The sequence below is a fragment of the Mustelus asterias genome, chromosome 15 (assembly GCF_964213995.1).
Source record: "Mustelus asterias chromosome 15, sMusAst1.hap1.1, whole genome shotgun sequence".
Classification (NCBI taxonomy): domain Eukaryota; kingdom Metazoa; phylum Chordata; class Chondrichthyes; order Carcharhiniformes; family Triakidae; genus Mustelus; species Mustelus asterias.
Window position 1 is genome coordinate 87,586,127 of NC_135815.1, and position 26,166 is coordinate 87,612,292.

Genomic DNA, 26,166 nt, shown 5'->3' on the forward strand with positions numbered 1-26,166 from the left:
AGAAGCTGTTAGGACTCCACGCTGGAAAGCAGTATTTCCGTGTCTCTCCCCGGTATTGGAAATTGAGCCCTTGGTGGCTGGCTAGCTAGTAACTAGAGGCAAAGAGTGCATCCATCTCTTGAAGTGGTTTGCTGGCTAGAAACTAGAGGCCAGCAGTGGCTCTATCTCTACCTCAAGGTGCACTGAGAGATCCAGGTTGGGGAAGTCAGAGTTTCAATTCTCTATCCAATGGACTAAGTCCCAGCAGGTGTTGCAAAGCTGCAGGATCCAGCAACACATGAGCATACTTGCTTTCTGTGCTAAGCCTGGAGCAGGGGTGTATGTTTGCAGGGGTGTTTGTGTTGGGAACAGTATTCAAAGCTGTTAAGGTTTATATAACATCATGTTTCTTTTCTTGTTTGTAGTTGGTAAAAGTTATTGCTAATTGTCTTATTATAGATATTAACTCTATTCTTCAATAAACTTTGTTTGATAAAAGAATCATAGAATTTCTACAATGCAGAAGGAGGCCATTCGGCCCAATGAGCCCACACTGACAACAATCCCGCCCAGGCCTTACCCCCATAATTTACCCTGCAATTTCCTCTGACACTAAGGGGCAATTTAGCATGGCCAATCAACCTAACCCGAATATCTTTGGTCTGTGGGAGGAAACCGGAGCACCCGGAGGAAACCCACGCAGACACAGGGAGAACGTGCAAACTCCACACAGACAGTGACCCTAGGCTGGAATTGAACCTGGGACCCTGGCGCTGTGAGGTAGCAGTGCCAACCACTGTGCCACTGTGTCTCCCTAGTGAGTCATTTGAATCATAGCTGGAGTGAAGCATCTTATGCTTACCCATGCCAAACATTCAAAGTGCAAAACCTATGGTCTAGGTTGACTTCATAAAACACCTTGGAGTTTCTTTCTTTATTCATTTGTGGGACTTGGGCGTCGCTGGCTGGCCAGAATTTATTGCCCATCCCTAGTTGCCCTTGTTCAGAGGGCAGTTGAGAATCAACCATATTGCTGTGGCTCTGGAGTCACATGTAGGCCAGACCAGGTAAGGACAGCAGATTTCCTTCCCTAAAGGACAATTAGTAAACCAGATGGGTTTTTCCAACAATCAACAATGGTCATCAGTAGATTCTTAATTCCAGATATTTTTTATTGAGTTCAAATTCCACCATCTGCTGTGGCGGGATTTGAACCCGGGTCCCCAGAACATTAGCTGAGTTGCTGGATTAATAGTCCAGCGATAATACCACTAGGCCGTCACCTCCTCTGGATTATAATAGAAATAGCGCATCGAGAACAGGCCAAAGAAGAGAGACAGATAGATTACCGCTTGCTTGGTGTATTGGATCTCTGCCGCTGTCTTTTTCACGGTGTCATCGGATAGGTCACACATGGAGCAAAGCAGCTCGAGGTAAGTACTTGCCTGCTCCTGCAGAGCCCGATAGTATTTCACCTGCAGCAAGGCGTATACAGAGTTATTAGCCTTATATCGTGCAACCTAACCTACCCTGCACAATACACTCACAATGGGAACAATTTGAGCACTTCTCATAACAAAACAAAGACCCTGAGGTGGTACGTAGTGTAGACTGAATCACAATCCTTCATTGGCAGAGGTCTAGAATACAAAAGTAAGGATATGATGTTGGAATTGTATAAAACATTGGTGAGGCCACAACTGGAGCAGTGTGTGCAGTTCTGGTCACCATTGCTATGTGGCTAGATTGGAGAAGATGGGGCTGTTCTCCCTGGAACAGTTCGAGAGGAGAGTTGCTAGAGGTGTTTAATTTCATAGTATCCCTACAGTGCAGAAGGAGGCCATTCAGCCTATCGAGTCTGCACCGACCACAATCCCACCCAGGACCCTATCCCCGAACCCCACACATTTACCCAGCCGATCCCTCTAACCTACGCATCCCGGGACACTAAGGGGCAATTTAGCATGGCCAATGCACCTAACCCGCACATCTTTGGACTGTGGGAGGAAACCGGAGCACCCGGAGGAAACCCACACAGACACGGGGAGAATGTGCAGACTCCACACAGGCAGTGACCCGAGCCGGGAATTGAACCCGCGTCCCTGGAGCCGTGAGGCAGTGACCTGGGTTCAATTCCCGGCTTGGGTGACTTAAGACCATACAGGGTCTAGACAGAATGGTACTCAGAATTGGGCACAGTACTCCAACTGATTAATCAACTTCCTTGCTTTTGGAGTCAAATTATGAAGTGAAAGATCTCATATTGTTTATCAACAGAACATACGTGAATGAGAAATAGGCTGAAATGAGAAGAATTCTTTCCGAAACTCGTTAATAATTAGCTTTACAGAGACACATTTACTATTGCAGGAATATGTGATGGAATATTCTTGGCTTGCCTGGATAAATGCAACACAAACAACACCCATGAATCTCAGTGTCATTCAGGACAAAGAAGTGTGCCTTATTGGCAGCCAATCCATCACCTTACACATGAATCCCTTCAATGCCAGCGCAGTGCATTCTCTGTGCAGGGTACACAGTAGTAACCTTTCAAGATTCCTTTGACAGCAGCTGTAACCTGTGCCATCTCGAATCACAAGGGCAGCAGACACATGGGAACACCACCGCCTGCAAGCTCCCCTCTCAACTCACCATTCTGACTTGGAAATACATCGCTATCCCCTCACTGTGGCTGGGTCAAACTCCTGTCAGCACAACGGGAGCACGTGGACCGCATGGATGCCAGGGCTGCCAGCAGAAGGCCTGTTACGGTGGCGCAGTGGTTAGCACTGCTGCCTCACAGCACCAGGGACCCGGGTTCGATTCCGGCGTCGGGTGACTGTCCGTGTGTGGTTTGCACGTTCTCCCCTTGGGTTTCCTTCGGGTGCTCCGGTTTCCTCCCGCAGTCCCAAGATGTGCGGGTTAGGTGGATTGGCCGTGCTAAATTGCCCCTTAGTGTCAGGGGGATTAGCAGGGTAAATACACGGGGTTACGGGATAGGGCCTGTGTGGGATTGTTGTCGGTGCAGGCTCGATGGGCCGAATGGCCTCCTTCTGCGCTGTAGGGATTCTATGGATCTGACACGGAGGGAGCATTTGAGTGCCACCTTCTCAAGGGCAATTAGGGCTTCGAGATGCTCACAACTCACGAATGAATGATAAAAAGGCAAGTTGTCAGCACTTACAGCTGGAGATGTACGATCGATCGCACATTAAATTCACAAATGTCGCCCTCGCCGCCACGTCTGAAGGTGTAAAAAGGTCTCAGAACAGTTGGGTGCAGCATCACTCCAGAGTTTCTGCAGATCCATGCTGGATAACACTGGGGATGCTATGGGGATGGAGGGGGGTTGGCGCAGGAGCTCGAGTTAGAACCTGGAACAGTACAGCACAGGAACAGGCCCTTCGGCCCACAATGCTGTGCCCAACATGACGCCAAATTAAACTAATTCCTTCTGCCTGCCCGTGGTCCATATCTCTCTATTCCTTGCGTATTCATGTGCTTATCTAAAAGCCCCTCAAACACCCCTATCGTATCTGCCTCCACCACCACCCCTGACAGCACATTCCAGACACCTACCACTCTCTGTGTAAAAAATTTGCCCGTCACACCTCCTTTGAATTTTCCCACTCTCACCTTAAGTGCATGGCCCCTAGTATTATACATTTCAACACTGGGGAAAAGGATTCTGACTGTCAATCCTATCTGTGCCTCTCATAATTTTATAGACTTCGATTAGATCTCCCCTCAGCCTCCGTCGCTCCAGAAGAAAACAACCCTCTCCTTATGGCTCACGCTCTCGAATCCAGGCAGCATCCTGGTAAACCTGTGCAGCCCCCTCTCCAAAGCCTCCACATCCTTCCTATAATGCAGCGACCGGAATTGAAGGCAGTATTCCCAGTGTGTCGTTACCTGTTTGAGCGATTTCTGGGGGCTGACTGGAGGACGGGCTTGAGGCTCCAGCTCCTGCTGTACAGACTGGAGCCAGGCTTGGCACTGCTGCAAGGTGTCCTGGTGGCTGACGTGTCTCTGGAGCTCCCGTTCCAGAGTCTGGTACAGCTGGGACAAAGACAAAGGGCAACAGAGTTAGTGATCTGAGAGTTATCGGGTTAACCGGTGTTGTTCGCAGCTTGCTGTACACGTCTTGCCAACAGCAACCCCATTGGGACGTTGTTCCCTCTGCAAAGTGTGACGATACTGTGCCTTTAAGAAATGTATTCCATATCATGTTTCTGGTGAAGGGTATGTTTGTACTTCAGCTCTGATTACGGCGCCGACTGTCTACAGCTGGCAGCTCAACATGCAGGTTAATTGGGTGGGCGGCACGGTGGCACAGTGGTTAGCACTGCTGCCTCACAGCGCCAGGGACCCGGGTTCGATTTCTCGCTTGGGTCACTGTCTGTGCGCAGTGTGCACATTCCCCCCGTGTCTGTGTGGGTTTCCTCTGGGTGCTCCGGTTTCCTCCCACAGTCCGAAAGACGTGCTGGTTAGGTGCATTGGCCATGCTAAATTCTCCCTCAGTGTACCCAAACAGGCGCCGGAGTGTGGCGACTGGGGGATTTTCACAGTAACTTCATTGCAGTGTTAATGTAAACCGACTTGTGACACTAATAAATAAACTTTAAACTTATAATTGCTCCTAATTACTAGAGTGTTTGTTTTAACTTAGGCTAATGTATTACTGTTATTCTTAAGAGTTATTCCCTGGGGTTTCAGAGTTGGGTTTGAATAGGTTGATTGAGAAGAAATTTATATGAGTGCGTGGAGCTAGGCTTACAGAGAGAAAACAAGCAGGCAGTTGCAGTTTGTGTTTGAAAAGAGCAGTAGCTTTTTCCCTCTCTCTCTCCGTCTTTCTGAAAATTGAAGTCTGGAACCCGCTGGGAAAGAGGTATCTCTCTCCAGAGGTCTGCAAAAGACAAGAGGTGTTTTCTCCTCTCTCACTGGAGTTCGGCCGTGTGACAACAGGTTTTCCTCTGGAAGCTGCTGTCTGAGCATCAGAAGACAGGTGTTTCTCTGCATCTTTGTCCAGAGGGGTTAAAAGACTGGAGGACTAGGAATTCATGTAAGCCTGTGTGTCTTGCTAACTGATTCTTCAGAGAAATTGGTGTCTATGGGGAATACTGCTTAAATTGAAACTAATAGAAATAGCTCGCAGTTAAAAATTACAGCTGGTCAGGTTTAAGGTAAAAGGTATGCTAATTCTTTTTGTTACATGTTAACCATTTTGTTAAATAAAGTTTGTTTTAATAAAAGCTTCCTATTGGGTCAATAGAATCACATCTGGAGTGAAACATACCTTATCCTCACACTAACGCCAAAACCAAAGAAATAGTTGGAGTCTGGGCCAACTTCATAATATACTTTGGAGTATCTGATCTGATCCCTACCAGAGGCCTCATGGGAAAAGTGCAAAAGATGTGCCAAGTCTAGCCCCTGCCACCCTCTCTTTGCCTTTCTCCTACAACCAAGGGGGTTGATCAGGCACGGACATGGTGGCACAGTGGTTAGCACTGCTGCCTCACAGCGCCAGAGACCTGGGTTCGATTCCGACCTTGGGTCACTCTCTGTGCGGAGTTTGCACTTTCTCCCCGTGTCTGCGTGGGTTTCCTCCGGGTGCTCCGGTTTCCTCCCACAGTCCAAAGGTGTGCAGGTTAGGTTGATTGGCCATGATAAATTGCCCCTTAGTGTCAGGGGGACTAGCAGGGTAAATAAGTGGGTTATGGGGATAGGGACTGGTTGAGATTGTGGTCGGTGCAGACTCGATGGGCCGAATGGCCTCCTTCTGCACTGTAGGGATCCTATGATCCTGTGAAAAGAAGACTGATATTGCGTTGAAAGGAAACAGCTTCAATCCTATCGAAGCTCCCACCTCATGGAACACTGGGCAGAAGCAGTGCTGTGGACAACCTACCCTTGTGACCAGCCTCACTCAGACATTCAGGGCACAGGAAGGGACAGGAGGGATGACACAAGCACCATCCTGCATCCAGACAGTTCCAGCTGGGTGGTGCCCTCATTAATTTGGTTGGTGTCTGAAGCCCAGCTCAAGGACGCTGAGTCTCTCAGTGTCTTACCCAAAATAACGCAGGCCGCAGGAGTTTGACAGATTGTCACACTGGCAGAGCTGGGTGTCATATGAGGAGAGACTAAATCGGTTGGGATTATATTCACTGCAGTTTAGAAGAGTGAGAGGGCGGCACGGTGGCACAGTGGTTAGCGCTGCTGCTTAGCACAACGCCAGGGATCCGGGTTCGACTCCAGCCTCAGGTCACTGTCTGTGTGGAGTTTACACGTTCTCCCCGTGTCTGCGTGGGTTCCCTCCGGGTGCTCCGGTTTCCTCCCACACTCCAAAGATGTGCAGGTTAGGTGGATTGGCCAGGCTAAATTGCCCCTTAATGTCAGGGGGTAAATATGTGTGGTTACCGGGGTAGGGGCCTGGACGGGATTGTGATCGGTGCAGACTCGATGGGCCGAATGGCCTCCTTCTGCACTGTAGGGATTCTATGAAACTTATAAAATTCTAACAGAGTTAGAGAGGGTAGATTCAGAAAGAATGTTCCCAATGGTGGGGGGAGTCCAGAACTAGGGGTCATAGTTTGAGGATACGGAGTAAACCTTTTAGAACTGAGGTGAGGAGAAATGTCTTCACCCAGAGGGTGGTGAATGTGTGGAATTCACTCCCACATAAAGTGGTTGAGGCCAAAACATTGTCTGATTGCAAGAAGAAATTAGATATAGCTCTTGGGGCTAAAGGGATCGAGGGATATGAGAGAAAAGAGGGGATCAGAGTATTGAACTGGATGATCAGCCATGCTCAAAATGAATGGCGGAGCAGGCTCGAAGGGCCGAATGGCCTACTCTTGCTCCTATTTTCTTTATTTCAGGAAGATGCAGTTAGGCAATGAAAAAACATACTTGACCTGTTCCTCACCAATTTAACTGTTGCAGATGCATCTGACCATACTAGTATGAGGGGAATCACCCCACAGTGTTTGTCGAGACAATGTCCTGTCTTTCAACTTGCCCCCACCGTCCCCGCCCCCCCCCCCCCCCCCCCCCCCCCGCCCCCTCCACCCCCCCACTCTGAGATTTAGAATCCTGGTTCACGTCTCGATTTGAAAACCGCCCGCCAAAGTCAGAAAGATACAAAACAAGTGTGGTTGTGAGTGTGATGACTCATCCTTACTCTCTCAGCCGTGCTACAGATGGCGGAATAACTGTCCCGGATTCCCTGCAGGTGACCTTGGACCTGATGCCTAAACTTCCCCTGAAGTTCCTCGGTGCAGTTGGCAATCAGGCCGTCACCCTTGCTCCTCAGGCTTGCCAAGGCATGTTCAAAACCAGCAATCTCCTCCATGATTGGCTATTAGGAGAGAAAAACAAATTGGGTCACATTGGATCATCCTGCAGATATCGTGCTCAGTGTGACGGTAACTGAGCATCATTGGCAACACCGGAGGAGGCCATTCAGCCCCTTCAGCTAGATCATCACTCATCTATATCCTCAGTCTCGATTGGCATTGGTTCCTATTACCAATGTGCAACAAAAGAATTATCAATCACGGTTCTGAAATTTTCAACTGATCCCCTGTCTTACCAGATTCTCCAGGGAGAAAGTTCCAGATTTTTGAGGGAGAAAGTTCCAGAATTTTGAGCATGACAGTTCCAGATTTCTGAAGGTTTTTGAGGGAGAATATTCCAGATTATTGATGGTGACAGTTCCAGATTATTAAGGGTGACAGTTCCAGATTTGTCATGGTGAAGGTTCCAGATTTTTGAGGGGGAATATCCCAGATTCTTGAGGGTGAAAGTTCCAGATCTTTGAGGTGACCGTTCCAGATTTTTGAGGGTGAAAGTTCCAGATCTTTGAGGTGACAGTTCCAGATTTTTGAGGGTGAGTTCTAGATTTTTGAGGGAGAAAGTTGGCAATCAAGCCAACTTTTCTACTCTCCTCTATGTGAAGAAATGTTAGAGGGTGATAGATAGAAGGAAAGATAGAGGGAGATAGATGAATAGATAGATAGACAGACAGGCAGACAGACAGATAGATAGATAGACAGATACTGTTTCCTCTGATGGACATCCGGAATAAAGAGGCACAAACTTAAAGTGAGAACAATTCCATCCAGGATTGATGTGAGAAAACATTTCTTCATTCAAAGGGGTCTGAAAATCTAGAATTCTCCTCCTCCAATAAGTTGTGGATGCACAGGATGCACCGGAACTTTCCAGGCTGTGATCTGTACAGTTTATGGGTTAGATATTGAGGGATGTGGGACAAAACCAGGCAACAAGGATTGAGTACAGACCAGCTACCATCTGAATGGCCGAATGAGAGACAGTCATTCCGATGTTACTGTGCACACACAGGCCCGAAGAATACACACACAGGCCCGAGGAATACACACACAGGCCCGAGGAATATACACACAGAGCTGAGGAATACACACACAGGGCCGAGGAATACACACACGGGCCCGAGGAATACACACACAGGCCCGAGGAATACACACACAGGCCCGAGGAATGCACACACAGGCCCGAGGAATACACACACAGGCCCGAGGAATGCACACACAGGCCCGAGGAATACACACACAGGGCCGAGGAATACACACACGGGCCCGAGGAATACACACACAGGCCCGAGGAATACACACACAGGCCCGAGGAATACACACACAGGGACGAGAAATACACACACAGGGAATAGAAATACACACACAGGGCCAAGGAATACACACACAGGGCCGGGGAGTACACACACAGACCCGAGGAATACACACACAGACCCGAGGAATACACACACAGGCCCGAGGAATGCACACACAGGCCCGAGGAATACACACATGGGGCAGAGGAATACACACACAGACCCAAGAAATACACACAGACCCGAGGAATACACACACAGGGCAGAGGAATACACACACAGACCCAAGGAATACACACACAGACCCAAGGAATACACACACAGACCCGAGGAATACACACACAGGGCCGAAGAATACACACACAGGGCCGAGGAATACATACACAGGGCCGAGGAATACACACACGGAGCTGAGGAATACACACACAGGGCCGAGGAATACACACACAGGGCCGAGGAATACACACACGGGGTCGAGGAATACACACACGGAGCTGAGGAATACACACACAGGGCCGAGGAATACACACACGGGGCAGAGGAATACACACACAGAGCCGAGGAATGCACACACAGGGCCGAGGAATACACACACAGGGCCGAGGAATACACACACAGGGCTGAGGAATACACACACAGGGCCGAGGAATACACACACAGGGCCGAGGAATACACACACAGGGCCGAGGAATACACACACACAGCCGAGGAATACACACACAGGGCCGAGGAATACACACACACAGCCGAGGAATGCACACACAGGGCCGAGGAATACACACACACAGCCGAGGAATACACACACAGGGCCGAGGAATACACACACACAGCCGAGGAATGCACACACAGGGCCGAGGAATACACACACACAGCCGAGGAATACACACACAGGGCCGAGGAATACACACACACAGCCGAGGAATACACACACAGGGCCGAGGAATACACACACACAGCCGAGGAATGCACACACAGGGCCGAGGAATACACACACAGGGCCGAGGAATACACACACAGACCCGAGGAATACACACACACAGCCGAGGAATACACACACAGGGCCGAGGAATACACACACAGACCCGAGGAATACACACACAGGGCCGAGGAATACACACACAGGGCCGAGGAATGCACACACAGACCCGAGGAATACACACACAGAGCCGAGGAATATACTCACAGGGCCGAGGAATACACACACAGACCCGAGGAATACACACACAGGGCCGAGGAATACACACACACAGCCGAGGAATACACACACAGGGCCGAGGAATGCACACACAGACCCGAGGAATACACACACAGAGCCGAGGAATGCACACACAGGGCCGAGGAATACACACACACAGCCGAGGAATACACACACAGGGCCGAGGAATACACACACACAGCCGAGGAATGCACACACAGGGCCGAGGAATACACACACACAGCCGAGGAATACACACACAGGGCCGAGGAATACACACACACAGCCGAGGAATACACACACAGGGCCGAGGAATACACACACACAGCCGAGGAATACACACACAGGGCCGAGGAATACACACACACAGCCGAGGAATACACACACAGGGCCGAGGAATACACACACAGGGCCGAGGAATACACACACAGGGCCGAGGAATACACACACACAGCCGAGGAATGCACACACAGGGCCGAGGAATACACACACACAGCCGAGGAATACACACACAGGGCCGAGGAATACACACACACAGCCGAGGAATGCACACACAGGGCCGAGGAATACACACACAGGGCCGAGGAATACACACACAGACCCGAGGAATACACACACACAGCCGAGGAATACACACACAGGGCCGAGGAATACACACACAGACCCGAGGAATACACACACAGGGCCGAGGAATACACACACAGGGCCGAGGAATGCACACACAGACCCGAGGAATACACACACAGAGCCGAGGAATATACTCACAGGGCCGAGGAATACACACACAGACCCGAGGAATACACACACAGGGCCGAGGAATACACACACACAGCCGAGGAATACACACACAGGGCCGAGGAATGCACACACAGACCCGAGGAATACACACACAGAGCCGAGGAATGCACACACAGGGCCGAGGAATACACACACACAGCCGAGGAATACACACACAGGGCCGAGGAATACACACACACAGCCGAGGAATGCACACACAGGGCCGAGGAATACACACACACAGCCGAGGAATACACACACAGGGCCGAGGAATACACACACACAGCCGAGGAATACACACACAGGTCCGAGGAATACACACACACAGCCGAGGAATACACACACAGGGCCGAGGAATACACACACAGGGCCGAGGAATACACACACACAGCCGAGGAATACACACACAGGGCCGAGGAATACACACACAGGGCCGAGGAATACACACACAGGGCCGAGGAATACACACACAGGGCCGAGGAATACACACACGGGGCGAGGGAATACACTTAATCCTGACCTTGAGAGTTTTCCAATAAAAGCAATTTGTTTAGAATGTAAAGTTGTTCTGCACCTTGTGCCTCGCCAGATTCTGCGTGGCAATCTCCAGGTTGGTGCTGTGGGTGGTGTCCGGGGCCACCAGCCTGGTGGAGATCTGTAGCAGCCACTTCTCCACCTCTTGTAGGTTACTGTTATAGTCCTCGTGCTCTCTCACCGTCTCTTCCAGAGTCTGCACACACACCTGGGAAAGAAAGAGCAGCAATATACTCACTACAACCTTCACAACAGTCTCTGGGATTTCCTTAAACTCATTCTTGGGCTCTGAGCATTGTGAGGCCCTTCATTCTATCTCTTGCTGCCCTGAAAAGCTGGCGTTGCAACTGAGAATTGTTGGCCACTTCAGAGGGGAGTTTGGTATGGAATGGAGTCTCAAATACTCCCAGAGAAATCTACTGGATGTTAATTAATCCATTAGTTATGTCTGTGACTAGGTTGGAGAAGGACATTTGCAACCCTTACCCATAACCCTGGCGCTGGACCCTCACCCTGAGCTCTTACCTTTAATCCTGAGCCTAAACCCTCAGCCTGAACCCTCACCCTGAACCCTCACTCTGAACCCTCACCCTGAACTCTCACCCTGAACCCGAACTCTGAACCCTCACTCTGAACCCTCACCCTGAACTCTCACCCTGAACCCGAACTCTGAACCCTCACTCTGAATCCTGACCCTGAACCCTGACCCTGAACCCTGACCCTGGACCCTCACCCTGAACCCTCCCTCACCCTGAGCCCGAACCCTGAGCCCGAACCCTCACCCTGAACCTGAACCCTGACTCTGAACCCTCAGCCTGAACCCTCACCCTGAACCTGAACTGTGAACCCTCACCCTGAACCCTCACTCTGAACCCTGACCCTGAACCCTGACCCTGAACCCTCACCCTGAACCCTGACCCTGGACCCTCACCCTGAACCCTCCCTCACCCTGAGCCCGAACCCTGAGCCCGAACCCTCATCCTGAACTCTCACCCTGACTCTGAACCCTGACTCTGAACCCTGACCCTGAACCCTCACTCTGAACCTTGACCCTGAACCCTGACTCTGAACCCTGTCCCTTAACCCTGTCCCTTAACCCTTACCCTGAACCCTCACCCTGAATCCTCACCCTGAACCCTCACCCTGAACCCTCACTCTGAACCCTCACTCTGAACCCTCACCCTGAACCCTCACCCTGAACCCTCACTCTGAACCCTCACCCTGAACCCTCACTCTGAACCCTCACCCTGAACCCTCACCCTGAACCCTCATCCTGAACCCTCACCGTGAACCCTCACTCTGAACCCTCACCCTGAACCCTCACCCTGAACCCTCACTCTGAACCCTCACCCTGAACCCTCACCCTGAACCCTCACCCTGAACCCTCACCCTGAACCCTCACTCTGAACCCTCACCCTGAACCCTCACCCTGAACCCTCATCCTGAACCCTCACCCTGAACCCTCACTCTGAACCCTCACCCTGAACCCTCACCCTGAACCCTCACCCTGAACCCTCACCCTGAACCCTCACCCTGAACCCTCACCCTGAACCCTCACCCTGGTCCTTACCCTCACTGTGGGCCCCAGCCTGACCCCGAGCGCCCTTACCCTGACTGTGTCGTGTCCCCACCCCCCCCCCCCCGACCCCGAGGCCCTTGTCCTCACTGTGGCCCCACCCTGACCCCGAGGCCCTTACCCTCACTGTGGGCCCTACCTTGACCCCGAGGGCTCTTACCCTCACTGTGGCCCCACCCTCACCCCAAGGGCCCTTACCCTCACTGTGGGCCCCACCCTCACCCCGAGGGCCCTTACCCCTACTGTGGGCCCTTACCCCTACTGTGGAGCACAGTTCCTGGTAGTCGGACAGCAGCCTCTTCAGATTGTCACTGACTGCAGGGTCGTGAATGAGCTCGAAGACAGCCTCGCCCTTCTCGATCACCAACTTCACCCCCGGCTCGTGAGAGGCGATGGTCTGCTGGATGGCCTGAGGTAAATTAAAGATGTGAGGTGTGTGCAGCGTCCAATCAGCAACCCCGCGACAACCGTGTTTCAAAATGAATTCTTATCATGAATCATGAACTGCAAAATGTGGGGAGGCACTGGCCTAGTGGTATTATCGCTAGTTATTAATCCAGAAACTCAACTAATGTTCTGGGGACCCGGGTTCGAATCCCACCATGGCAGCTGATGGAATTTGAATTCAATAAAAAATATCTGGAATTAAGAATCTACTGATGACCATGAAACCATTGTCGATTGTTGGAAAAACCCGTCTGGTTCACTAATGTCCTTTAGGGAAGGAAATCTGCCGTCCTTACCTGGTCTGGCCCACATGTGACTCCAGAGCCACAGCAATGTGGTTGACTCTCAACTGCCCTCCAAGAGCAACTAGGGATGGGCAATAAATGCTGGCCAGCCAGCGACGCCCATGTCCCATAAATGGAATAAAACACAAAATGAGAACAGTTTCAATGTCGATATGGCAAAGTAGATAGGCAGTTTGGGGGAATGGTATTCGGAGTGAAGTAGAACACCAGAAAGTACCCGAGGGTTTGTTTCTATTACTTTGGACTATAACAGGCTCAGACTAAGGACCTTCACACGTTTGGGAGATGGATCTTGTCCAGCTTGATGTATTAGGAGCATCTGAGGACTCTGGATCTGTCTTCGATGGAGTTTAGAAGAATGAGGGAAATGTACAGAATACTGAAAGGCCTGGAGAGAGTGGACGTGGGGAAGATGATTCCATTAGTAGGAGAAACTAGGATCCGAGGGCACAGCCTCAGAGTAAAGGGACGACCCTTTAGAACCGAGATGAGGAGGAATTTCTTCAGCCAAAGGGTGGTGAATCATTGCCACAGAAGGCTGTGGAGGCCAGGCCATTGAGTGTATTTAAGACAGATATCGATAGATTCTTGATTGGTAAGGGGATGAAACGTTACGGGGAAAAGGTGGGAGAATGAGAAGCCATGATTGAATGGCGGAGCAGACTCGATGGGCCGAATGGCCTAATTCTGCTCCTATATCTTATGGTCTTATGAAAGCTTGACACACCTGTACGCTAAGAGCTCTAGGGGACAATTTGCTGTGGCGCACTCTACATTGCAATACCGATTGCTATAAAGCACTTTGATAAATATAAATCCCTTCCATTTCACAGTACGCCTGGCTATTCCTATTGTGATCTGGCCGGTGTTTCAGAATGGGTAACCTGCGCTGGGGAAAGCCTCCTGTTCAATCCTCCTGTATTAGCCGGAACTTCCAGACGCTTTTCTCCCACACTGGCCTTCCTGTCCTTGGCCTTCTAACGTGTCCCAGTGAAGCTCAACAGGCAAGCTGGAGGGTCACTGCTTCACCTTTCAACTCCACACCCAAGGCTGAGTGGAACGATTTTAGATCCTGGCCACCATCTTGTGTCACGTTTACTTCATTTTCTTTTTCCCCCCTTTCTTCACTCTGCATTCGGCCAGCTGCCATCCAGCCATTCACACCCCATCGGGACACACCCTTTGTTTCCTTTACTACCCTCACTCCCGACTCTCTTGAACTTTGGTCCCACGGAACCTTTGGTCCGGCCCTCACCCTGTCACAGACCTTTCCCCCTCCGCTATTCGTGTTTTCTTTCGTTCGTCCATGGGATGTGGGTGTCGCTGGCTGGGCCCATCCCCGAGGGCAGCTGAGACTCAACCACGTTGCTGTGGCTCTGGAGTCACATGTAGGCCGGACCAGGTCAGGACGGCAGATTTAAAGTTTATAAAGTTTATTTATTAGTGTCACAAGTAGGCTTACAATAACACTGCAATGAAGTTACTGTGAAAATCCCCTAGTCGCCACACTCCAGCGCCTCTTCGGGTACACTGAGGGAGAATTTAGCATGGCCAATGCAGCTAACCAGCACGTCTTTTGGACTGTAGGAGAAAACCGGAGCACCCGGAGGAAATCCATGGGGAGGACATGCAGACTCCGCACAGACAGTGACCCAAGCTGGGAATCGAATCTGGGTCACTGGTGCTGTGAGGCAGCAGCGCCAACCACTGTGCCACCGTGGCTTCCCTAAAGGACATTTCATAGAATCCCGACAGTACAGAAAGAGGCCATTCGGCCCATCGAGTCTGCACCGACCACAATCCCACCCAGGCCCTACCCCCATATCCCTACATATTTTACCCACTAATCCCTCTAACCTACACATCTCAGGACACTAAGGGGCAATTTTAGCATGGCCAATCAACCTAACCCGCACATCTTTGGACATTAGTGAGCCACGTAGGCTTCTACAACAATCATCAATGGTTTCATGGTCATCATTCGACTTCTAATTCCAGATGTTTATTGAAATCAAATTTCACCGTCGGCTGTGGTGGGATTCGAACCTTGGTCCCCAGAACATTACCCTGGATTACTAGTCCAGTGACAATACCATTACGCCTACTGCCTCCCTTGCTCAAAACAAATTAAGTTTCTATCTTTTCCTCAGCTCTGACGAAAGGCCGTCAACCTGAAACGTTGGGCAGGATTTTGCCTGCACGTACGCCCGAGATTCGTTAGACCCCGCCCGAGGCCAACGGAGATTGCTGTTCTCTGAGCCTCGCCCGCCCCTGGAATCAGGGCCCGTGTGCCGGTAAAATTCTGATCGTTAACTCTGTTTCTCACTCCACAGGCGCTGCCCGACCTGCTGGGCCTTTCCGCCATTTTCTGATTTTACTTCAGACTTCCAGCATCTGCAGTATTTTTTTTAAAGTTATTTTCCCAGCATGCCCCACCCCCCCCCCCCCAATCCCCCCTTACCTTGTACTTTGCCAGCTGGGCCTTCTTCTCGTACAGTTCCACCTTGGGGTCCACCGGGATCTGTAAGATGGCCTGGTACTCCGCCAGCCACTTGCTTTGGCTCTGGTACTTGTCCGAGAACTCCTTCGTCAGGTACAGGCATTTCTCCAGGTTGCCGCGTTCCCTCCTGATGGAGCTGGTCAACTCGTTCAGTTGTCCGATGTGGCCGTCCATGGCCTCCCGCAGACTCCGGGCCTCGGGCCCCTCCAGGAACTCGATGGCCTTCTCGCCCTTCTCAAGAATCATCTTCAGCAAGCTGTTCCCCATGTCAATGTCATTGTGCAGGCTCTGGAAATGTAAGGATATGAAAAGCAAGAGGCCAGAACTGTCCGCAATGTTCCTCAGGAACCTTCCGGGTTTGTGGACGGTTCCACTGTTCCCCTGAAGGATTTTCACACATCTTTGCTAGACTAACCGCAGATCGAAAGGGGCTAACTAATCTTCATTGACTGGTCTCACAGCTCCCTGAGGGACAGCTGAGAGGATCGTAAGGAGGGCGGCACGGTGGCACAGTGGTTAGCACTGCTGCCTCGTAGCGCCAGGGACCTGGGTTCAATTCCAGCCTCGGGTCACTGTCTGTGTGGAGTTTGCACATTCTCCCCGTGTCTGCGTGGGTTTCCTCCGGGTGCTCCAGTTTCCTCCCACACTCCAAAGATGTGCGGGTTAGGTTGATTGGCCAATGCTAAATTGACCCTAGTGTCAGGGGATTAGAGGGTAAATGAGAGTTACGGGAATAGGGCCTGGGTGGAATTGTGGTCGGTACAGACTCGATGGGCCAAATGGCCTCCTTCTGCACTGTAGGGGTTCTATTTATGATTCTATGAGTGGAAATGATGTCCAGTGTGTCCAGGCTGCAGAATGTGCACCACCTGAACCTCACAGCCCACTATCAATCCCAAAATGAATTCCCGGTGCCCCATTCCCTCTTTGCCTCTCTCCCCATTCACCTCCCTGTTCTCTCCCCACTGCTCGATATTGATCCCAAAACTAATCCTGGTGCCCATCTCTCTCCGCATCACATGAACCTAGGAGCAGGGAGTAGGCCATTCGGCCCCTTGGGGCCTACTCCGCCATTTAACTGGATCATGGCCAATTTTCCACCTCAACACCATCTTCCCGTGCTATCCCCGTCTCCCTTGATGTTACTGGTATCTGGAAATCGATCGACCTCTGCTTTGGACAAACTCAATGACTGAACCTCCACCGCCCTCTGGGGCAGAGAATTCCAAAGCTTCACCAGCCTCTGAGTGAAGAAATTCCTCCTCATCTCGGTCCCAAATAACCCACCCTTTATTCTGAGACTGTGTCCCCCTTGTTCTAGAACCACCCCACCCACCCCGCCGACCCCCAGCCAGGGTAACATCCTTCCAGCATCTACCCCTGTCAGGCACTGTAAAAATTTCATACACTTCAAGGAGATCGCCTCATTGTTGTAAACTCTGGAGAATAAAAGCCCACAGTCTTCTCAATCCCTCCTGTATCCAGCACCCCCCCAAAATAATCCCAATGCCCCACAGTCACCCCCTTCAGCCTCCAGATGTGTAACCCATCGCACTGCACTGCTCATTCCTCACAAACCCACAGCAATCATAGAATCCCTCCAGTGCGGAAGGAGGCCATTCGGCCCATTGAGTCTACACTGACTCTCTGACAGAGTGGCTTACCCAGGCCCTCTTCCCCCGCCCTATCCCCAGAACACTGCGCATTTACACCGCTAATCCATTTAACCTACAGATCTTTGGACACTAAGGGGCAATTGAGCATGGCCAACCCACCTAAACTGCACATCTTTGGAAGGGAAACCAGAACTAGAGGGCACAGCCTCAAAATAAGTGGGGGCCGGTTCAGAACAGAGTTGAGGGGGAACTTCTTCTCTCAGAGGGTAGTGAATCTCTGGAATTCTCTGCCCATTGAAGTGGTGGAGGCTACCTCGTTGAATATGTTTAAATCACGGGTAGATAGATTTCTGATCGATAAGGGAATTAAGGGATCTGGGGAGCAGGTGGGTAAGTGGAACTGATTCGCTTCAGATCAGCCATGATCTTGTTGAATGGCGGGGCAGGCTCGAAGGGCCAGATGGCCTACTCCTGCTCCTATTTCTTATGTTCTTATGTTTTTATGTGTGAGAGGAAACCAGAGCATCAGCAGGAAACCCACGCAGACACAGGGAGAACTCCACACAGTCACCCCAAGGCCAGAACTGAACCTAGTTCCCTGGCGCTGTGAGGCAGCAGCACTAACCATTGGGTCAGCGTATCCCAGAACTAATCTCAATATCTCTTCTTCTCACAGTTCAGTGGTAATCCTAAAATTAATCCCACTGTCCCGCTCTCGCCCCATGATCATTGACCCCAGAATGAATCCCGCTGCCCAACCTTTCCCCCACAGTCCTGTCACTCTTCCCAATATGTTATTCACAGTTCTGGGAGCATGAATGTGTAAGAGCCATCTTGTTATGGTGATGTTACCATTACTGAATCCCCCACTGTTAACATCCTGGGGGTTACCATTGACCAGAAACTCAACTGGACTCACCACATAAACACAGTGACTACAAGAGCAGGTCAGAGGCTAGGAATACTGCAGTGAGTAACTCACCTCCTGACTCCCCAAAGCCTGTCCACCATCTACAAGGCACAAGTCAGGAGTGTGATGGAATACTGTCCACTTGCCTGGATGGGTGTAGCTCCAACAACACTCAAGAAGCTCGACACCATCCAGGACAAAGCAGCCCACTTGATTGGCACCACATCCACAAACATCCACTCGCTCCACCACCGACGCTCAGTAGCAGCAGTGTGTACCATCTACAAGATGCACTGCAGCAACTCACCAAAGATCCTGAGACAGCACCTTCCAAACCCACGACCACTTCCATCTAGAAGGACAAGGGCAGCAGATACATGGGAACACCACCACCTGCAAGTTCCCCTCCAAGCCACTCACCATCCTGACCTGGAAATATATCGCCGTCCCTTCGCAGTCGCTGGGTCAAAATCCTGGAATTCCCTCCCTAACGGCATAGTGGGTCAACCCACAGAACATGGACTGCAGCGATTCAAGAAGGCAGCTCACCACCACCTTCCTCCACCAGGGGTCACACTCTGAGGATTCAGTGTGGACCATTGAGGACGGAGGTGAGGAGACATTTCTTCACCCGGAGTGGTGAGCCTGTGGTGCTCTGAGGAAGTAGTTGATGTCAAAACATTGAATGTTTCAAGAGGCGGCTGGATATAGCACTTGGGGTGAATGGGATTAAAGGTTATGGGGAGAAAGCAGGATTAGGCTATTGAGTTGGACGATCAGCCATGATCGTAATGAATGGCGGAGCAGGCTTGAAGGGCCGAATGGCCTCCTCCTGCTCCTATCCTCTATGTTTCTATGTTTCTCAAGGGCAACTAAGGATGGGCAATAAATGCCGGCCAGCCAGAAACATCCATTTCCCACGAATAACTGAAAAAATCATGCAGATTTATATACACATCTTTGACTCTTGCAGTGAAGGAACCCAAATGAGCGCACACACACATGTCCCTTTCTCTTACCTCAAATTTTTTGATCTTGCTTTCCATGGCCGCTTTGTCCACCACGTTCAAGGCCACGACCATGTTTTTGAAGTTCTTCTGGGCTGCCCTGAGCCAATCCGTGTAAGTACCCAGCGCCGAATCAGCTTCTTCCAAGGCTCTCAGCTCCTCCCTCAGCAACTTAGTCTGGTCCTATGGGAAAAGAGAGACTGCCCAGTGTGGGATGTGACACGCACCCATAGCACTCTGCCAGGCCGATTCACCAGAACAGCAACACTGCAATATCAATCTGCCCAGGATAATCCCTATTCCTATAACCAGGGTCAGTGCGACACACTCTCTCAATCCTGAGTCCGAGGCTTCAGGCCTCAGGCCCCACGATATCACCGATTCCTCACTCAGAGGGAGTGCTGCACAGTCAGAGGTGCCAACTTTCAGGGGAGACGTCTAATGGATGCCCCATCTGCCCTCTCAGGTCAACATCAGAGATGCCACGTCTTTATTTCTTCTTCCTTCCCCTTTATTCGAGGTATCCAGATCACCAACAACCTGTCCTGATCCCTCCACACCGATGCTTTAGTTAGGAAATCCCACCAATGCCTCTCAGGAGGCTAAGAAAATTCGGCATGCCCATTACGACTCTCACCAATCTTTACAGATGCACCATCAACGTTTGTTTATTAGTGTCACAAGTAAGGCTTACATTGACACTGCAACGAAGTTACTGTGAAAATCCCCTAGTCGCCACACTCCGGCGCCTGTTGGGGTACACTGAGGGAGAATTTAGCACGGCCAATGCACCCTAACCAGCACATCTTTCGGACTGTGGGAGGAAACCGGAACACCCAGAGGAAACCCACACAGACACGGGGAGAATGTGCAGACTCTGCACAGACAGTGACACAAGCCGGGAATTGAATCCGGGTCCCCGGCGCTGTGAGGCAGCACTGCTAACCACTGTGCCACCGTGTCGCCCATAAAGGTTAGGTAGGGGGCACTCAGAAAGCATACTTTCCGGATGTATCACAGCTTGGTATGGCTCCTGCTCTGACCAAGACCGCAAGAAACGACAAGGGGTTGTGAGATGTAGCCCAGTCCAGCATGCAAACCAGCCTCCCATCCATTGACTCTGTCTACACTTCCCGCTGCCTCAGAAAAGCAGCCAGCATAATCAAGGACCCCACACACCCCGGACATTCTCTCTTCCACCTTCTTCCGTCGGGAAAGAGATACAAAAGTCTGAGGTCACATACCAACCGACTCAAGAACAGCTTCTTCCCTGCTGCTGTCAGACTTTTGAATAGACCTATCATGTATTAAGCGGATCTTTAATGTATAACATGACATTCTGCACCTTCTCCTTTCCTTCTCCCCTAAGTACTCTATGTACAGTATGCTTTGTCTGTATATTGCGCAAGAAACAATACTTTTCACTGTATACTAATACATGTGATAATAATAAATTAATTATTTTATCACAGCCCTTAAACACCTTCCCTCTTAATAACACTTGTCTGACCAGTGGGAACAGCCTGACATGATCTACTGTGTCACAATGTTGAAGGCACTCACTCTCAGGTCACCTCTTAACCTTCTCATCACTTGTGGAGAAAGATAGCCATAAGTGTAAGTCCTCAGGCCTGTGACATCCCAGGGCATGCTCTACCTGAGGGAGCAATGCACTGACAGAGGTACAGTGATGACTGAGAGGGGTACAGAGCCTGCTGATGCCCATGATAAATATGATGTGGAGATGCCGGCGTTGGACTGGAGTGGGCACAGTTAGAAGTCTCACAACACCAGGTTGAAGTCCAACAGGTTTAGTTGGTGTCACGAGCTTTCGGAGCGCTGCCCCTTCATCATCTGATGAAGGAGCAGCGCTCCAAAAGTTCGTGACACCAAATAAACCTGTTGGATTTTAACCTGGTGTCCTTACCATGATAAATTCATAGGGAATGTGAGTGCCCAGATGCCGGTTTGGCACAGGCCCTGATTTTTGAACTGTTGGCTACATACCACCACGTGAAGCAGGATGCCCTGGTATCGGGCAGCGAGATGGGTAGCTTGACTTCCCACGCTGCTGTTGATGTGGATCTCCTCCAGGACCTGATGGGCCAACAAGCCCACCCTCTCCACTTCATCCTTCCGAGCAAGGATTTCTTCATTCCATTTCTATGAAGGCAAAAGGGAAAATGAATCATCCCTAAATTTAAATCTAACTAATAATATTTCACAGAACCATGTTGACTCTGCCTGATTACCTTCCGCAAGTGTAACTTCTTTAACAATGACTTCTAACGATTTCGCAGGACAGACATTAGGATAAAGGAAATAGTCATCGACTTCAGGAAGTGTAGAGAACATGCCCCTGTCTACATCAACGGGGACGTCATGGAAATGGTCGACAGCTTCAAGTTTTTTGGTCCAGACCACCAACAACTTGTCCTGGCCCCCCAGGCCGACACTATAGTTAAGAAAGCCCCACCAACGCCTCTACTTTCTCAGAAGACTAAGGAAATTTGGCTTGTCCGCTACGACTCTCACCAACTTTTACAGATGCACCATAGAAAACATTCTTTCTGGTTGTATCACAGCTTGGTATGGCTCCTGCTCTGCCCAAGACCGCAAGGAACTACAAAAGGTCGTGAATGTAGCCCAATCCATCACGCAAACCAGCCTCCCATCCACTGACTCTGTCTACACTTCCCACTGCCTCGGGGAAAAGCAGCCAGCATAATTAGGGCCCCCACGCACACCGGACATTCTCTCTTCCACCTTCTTCTGTCAGGAAAAAGGTACAAAAGTCTGAGGTCACGTGCCAACCGACTCAAGAACAGCTTCTTCCCTGCTGCCATCAGACTTTTGAATGGACCTACCTTGCATTAAATTGATCTTTCTCTACACCCTAGCTATGACTGTAACACTACATTCTGCACTCTCTCCTTTCCTTCTCTATGAATGGTATGCTTTGTCTGTATAGTGCGCAAGAAACAATACTTTTCACTAATACATGTGACAATAAATCAAATCAAATCAAATCCTCCTTTCTGTCTCCCTCCTTTTTTGAATAATGGAATGACATTCACTATTTTCCAATTGCTCCCTTTCCAGAATCTCGGAGTTTTGGAAAATTAAACCCAACGCATCAACTATCTCAGTAGCCACTTCTTTCAAGCCCCGAGGATGAGGTCGATCAGGACCCTGGGGTCTTGTCAGCCCATGGACCCAACAATTCACTCAGTACCACGTCTCTGGTGAGTGTAGTTTTCCTGAGTTCCTCCCTCCCTTCCTTTACCTCAGGGACCAAATCTCTGCCGTAGTTTAGCCTGAAACAAAAAGAATTCTCCAATAGGGTGGAGTTTGGAAAAAGAACAAGCGCCTTCCAATGGTGAAAGCCTTAGTGGCAGAATCAGGCAGGAGATCTCCATGGGAATTCTACTAAGGGAAGGCCTGTTATCAGCAGGAGATGTGTGTGTGGTGGAAGTGCAATGTAACACAGAGGGTAACATCATTTGTACCAAATAATTACAGACAATTAAAAAGACAAAAATGGAATGTTGGTCTTTACCTCCAGGGGTTGGGACATGAAGGGGCGGAGGACGTGTTTGTTATATAAAGATCTAATTGAGGTGTTTTTTCTTGGATCATTAAAGGATTAGATGGGGCAGATGGAGGTTTCCTCTGCTGGGGGAGCGCAGAACAAAACAAGTCTAACCTTCAAATTCGAACGGGACTGTTAGGTCTGATGTCGGGAAACACTAATGCAGAGAATCCCGTTGGTGGAATCTTCCACTCTCACCAATGGTGAACCCTGCCACATGTTCCCCAGTGGTGGGGCAAGGGGTGGGGGGGTGGGGGGGGGGGGGGGGGGGGAGTGCTTGAGAGGGTGGGTGCAAACATTGGGAGACCCCATTGGCAGCAGTAGGACCAGAAGATCCTGCCACCTGCCAATAGCGGTACACCTCTACCACCATGATAAACACTGGATATGGCACCAAGGCCATTCAACTGGAATTACAATAAAGATCAGCCAAGATCTATCTGAACGGTGGAACTGACTAGAGGGACTGAATGGCCTACTCCAGTTCCCAAGTCCAGCGGTCAATGTTATTTGAGAAAAACTTTGTAAAGTGCATTGTTTTACACAGGTCGGATAAACCAATCGACATCAACTTTTACAGATGCACCATAGAAAGCACTTTTTCTAGTTGCATCACAGCTTGGTATGGCTCCTCCTCTGCCCAAAACCGCAAGGAACTACAAGAGGTCGTAAATGTAGCCCAATCTATCACGCAAACCAGCCTCCCATCCATTGACTCTGTCTACATTTCCCGCTGCCTCGGCAAAGTACCCAGCATAATTAAGGACCCACGCACCCCAGACATTCTCTCTTCCACCTTCTTCCGTCGGGGAAAAGATACAAAAGTCTGAGGTCATGTACCAACCGACTCAAGAACAGCTTCTTCCCTGCTGCCATCAGACTTTTGAATGGATCTACCTTGCATTAAGTTGATCTTTCTCTAGACCCTAGCTATGACTGTAACACTACATTCTGCACTCTCTCGTTTCCCTCTCTATGAACGGTATGTTTTGTCTGTATAGCGCGCAAGAAACAATACTTTTCACTGTATTCGAATTCATGTGACAATAATAAATCAATCAATCAATGGTGGTGAAGTGGAAATGCTCGAGAGCTTCAAGTTTCTAGGTGTCCAGATCACCAACAACTTGTCCTGGTCACTCCATGCCAATACTATAGTTCAGGAAGCCCACCAATGCCTCTACTTTCTCAGGAGGCAAAAGAAATTTAGCATGTCCGCTACAATGATCAAAACATTTACAGATGCACCATAGAAAGCATTCTTTCTGGTTGTATCACAGCTTGGTATGACTCCTGCTCTGCCCAAGACCGCAAGAAACTACAAAGGTCCTGAATGTAGCCCAGTCCATCACGCAAACCAGCATCCCATCCATTAACTCCGTCTACACTTCCCGCTGCCTCGGAAAAGCAGCCAGCATAATCAAGGACCCCACACACCCCGGACATTCTCTCTTCCACCTTCTTCCATCGAGAAAAAGATATAAATGTCTGAGGTCACGTACCAATCGACTCAAGAACAGCTTCTTCCCTGATGCCATGAGACTTTTAAATGGGCCTATCTGATATTAGGTAGATTTTTCTCTACACCCTAGCTATGACAATAACACTATATTCTGCACTCTCCCCTTTCCTTCTCCCCATATATCATTGAATCAAAGAATCCCTACAATGCAGAAGGAGGCTATTCGGCCCATCGAGTCTGCAACGACCATACCCTACCCAGCCCCTATCCCTGTAGCCCCACGTATTTACCCTGCTATTCCCCCTGACACTAAGGGGCAATTTAGCATGGCCAATCCACCTATCCTGCACACCTTTAGACTGTGGGAGGAAACCAGAGCAGCCGGAGGAAACCCACGCAGACATGGGGAGAACGTGCAAACTCCACACAGTGACCCAAGCTGGGAATCGAACCCGGGTCCCTGGCGCTGTGAGGCAGCAGTGCTAACCACTGTGCTGCCTCCTCTATGTACTCTATGAACGGTATGCTTTGTCTGCATAACGCACAAGAAACAATACTTTTCACTGTGTCCCAATACACGTGACAATATTAAATCAAATCAAATGAAATCAGGTAGTTTTAGCCACGATGCAGCGATATAAGGAATGGATTGACGGAATGAGTGCGAGTCAGCGGCCTGTGCTGTTCACTCTGAACACACCTGTAACTGTTGGAGCTGAGCCTCCTTCGTGTCTCTGTCGGACTTTCTCCCTGACCGGGTGTTGACCTTGCTCTCGAGGTCGCGGAGCCAAGCGTCCGCCTGCTGGAACATCTTCTCCAGCCGCCTGAGCGTACTCAGGGTGGCATTGACCCTCTCCTTGGTCTCGGCCAGCCTCCGCTGGTACAGGTGCCAGTCGCGTTGAGCGGATTCCAGGATGCGGTCCTCCATGTATGTGGACCCAGACAGGGTCATCTTCTCCTGGCTCTTGAGGGCAGCGCTCATTAAAGACTGGCCCTCGGAGCAGCGACTCTCCAATTCCTGCGGAAATATAATGATAGTGGGCTGGATTAGTGCAACGTAAGGTCGTTCCTTGGGATGTATTCATACTGCACATTCTACAATATAGAAACATAGAAGATAGGAGCAGGAAAAGGCCATTCGGCCCTTCAAGCTTGCTCCGCCATTCATTATGATCATGGCTGATCGTCCAACTCAATAGCCTAATCCTGCTTTCTCCCCATAACCTTTGATCCCGTTCACCCCAAGTGCTATATCCAGCCGCCTCTTGAATACATTCAATGTTTTGGCATCAACTGCTTCCTGTGGTAATGAATTCCACAGGTTCACCACTCTTTGGATGAAGAAATGTCTCCTCATCTCCGTCCTAAATGTCCCGAATCCTCAAACTGTGACCCCTGGTTCTGGACTCCCCCCACCATCGGGAACATCCTCCCTGCATCTACCCTGTCAAGTCCTGTTAGAATATTATAAGTCTCCATGAGATTCCCCCCTCATTCGTCACAATCTGCACAATCCACTGGGCGGCACGGCGGCACAGTGGTTAGCACTGCTGCCTCACAGCGCCAGGGACCCGGGTTCGATTCCCGGCTTGGGTCACTGCCTGTGCGGA

General features: G+C 50.3%; 2 protein-coding genes across 6 annotated transcripts in view; one reads left to right on the top strand and one right to left on the bottom strand.

Annotated features, from left to right (window-relative positions):
• Window positions 1-26,166, top strand: part of esr1 (estrogen receptor 1) — an 887,250-nt gene that overhangs the window by 803,724 nt on the left and 57,360 nt on the right. For 4 of the 5 annotated variants that reach the window (XM_078230315.1, XM_078230309.1, XM_078230314.1 and 1 more), the window contains exon 9: window positions 5,484-5,513. The exons of the other annotated variant lie outside the window; for it this stretch is intronic. The gene's annotated coding sequence lies outside the window, so the exon portion shown is untranslated. Of the gene's footprint in view, window positions 1-5,483; window positions 5,514-26,166 lie in introns of those variants that run through there. 5 annotated transcript variants of the gene reach the window in all.
• Window positions 1-26,166, bottom strand: part of LOC144504750 (nesprin-1-like) — a 603,924-nt gene that overhangs the window by 281,486 nt on the left and 296,272 nt on the right. The window contains exons 64-72 of the mRNA XM_078230493.1: window positions 25,257-25,574; window positions 21,510-21,665; window positions 19,515-19,685; window positions 15,931-16,257; window positions 12,974-13,126; window positions 11,182-11,349; window positions 7,169-7,345; window positions 3,895-4,041; window positions 1,329-1,454 (exon numbers count right to left, since the gene is read on the bottom strand). Coding sequence (XP_078086619.1) covers window positions 1,329-1,454; window positions 3,895-4,041; window positions 7,169-7,345; window positions 11,182-11,349; window positions 12,974-13,126; window positions 15,931-16,257; window positions 19,515-19,685; window positions 21,510-21,665; window positions 25,257-25,574 — 1,743 coding nt within the window. The remainder of the gene's footprint in view (window positions 1-1,328; window positions 1,455-3,894; window positions 4,042-7,168; window positions 7,346-11,181; window positions 11,350-12,973; window positions 13,127-15,930; window positions 16,258-19,514; window positions 19,686-21,509; window positions 21,666-25,256; window positions 25,575-26,166) is intronic.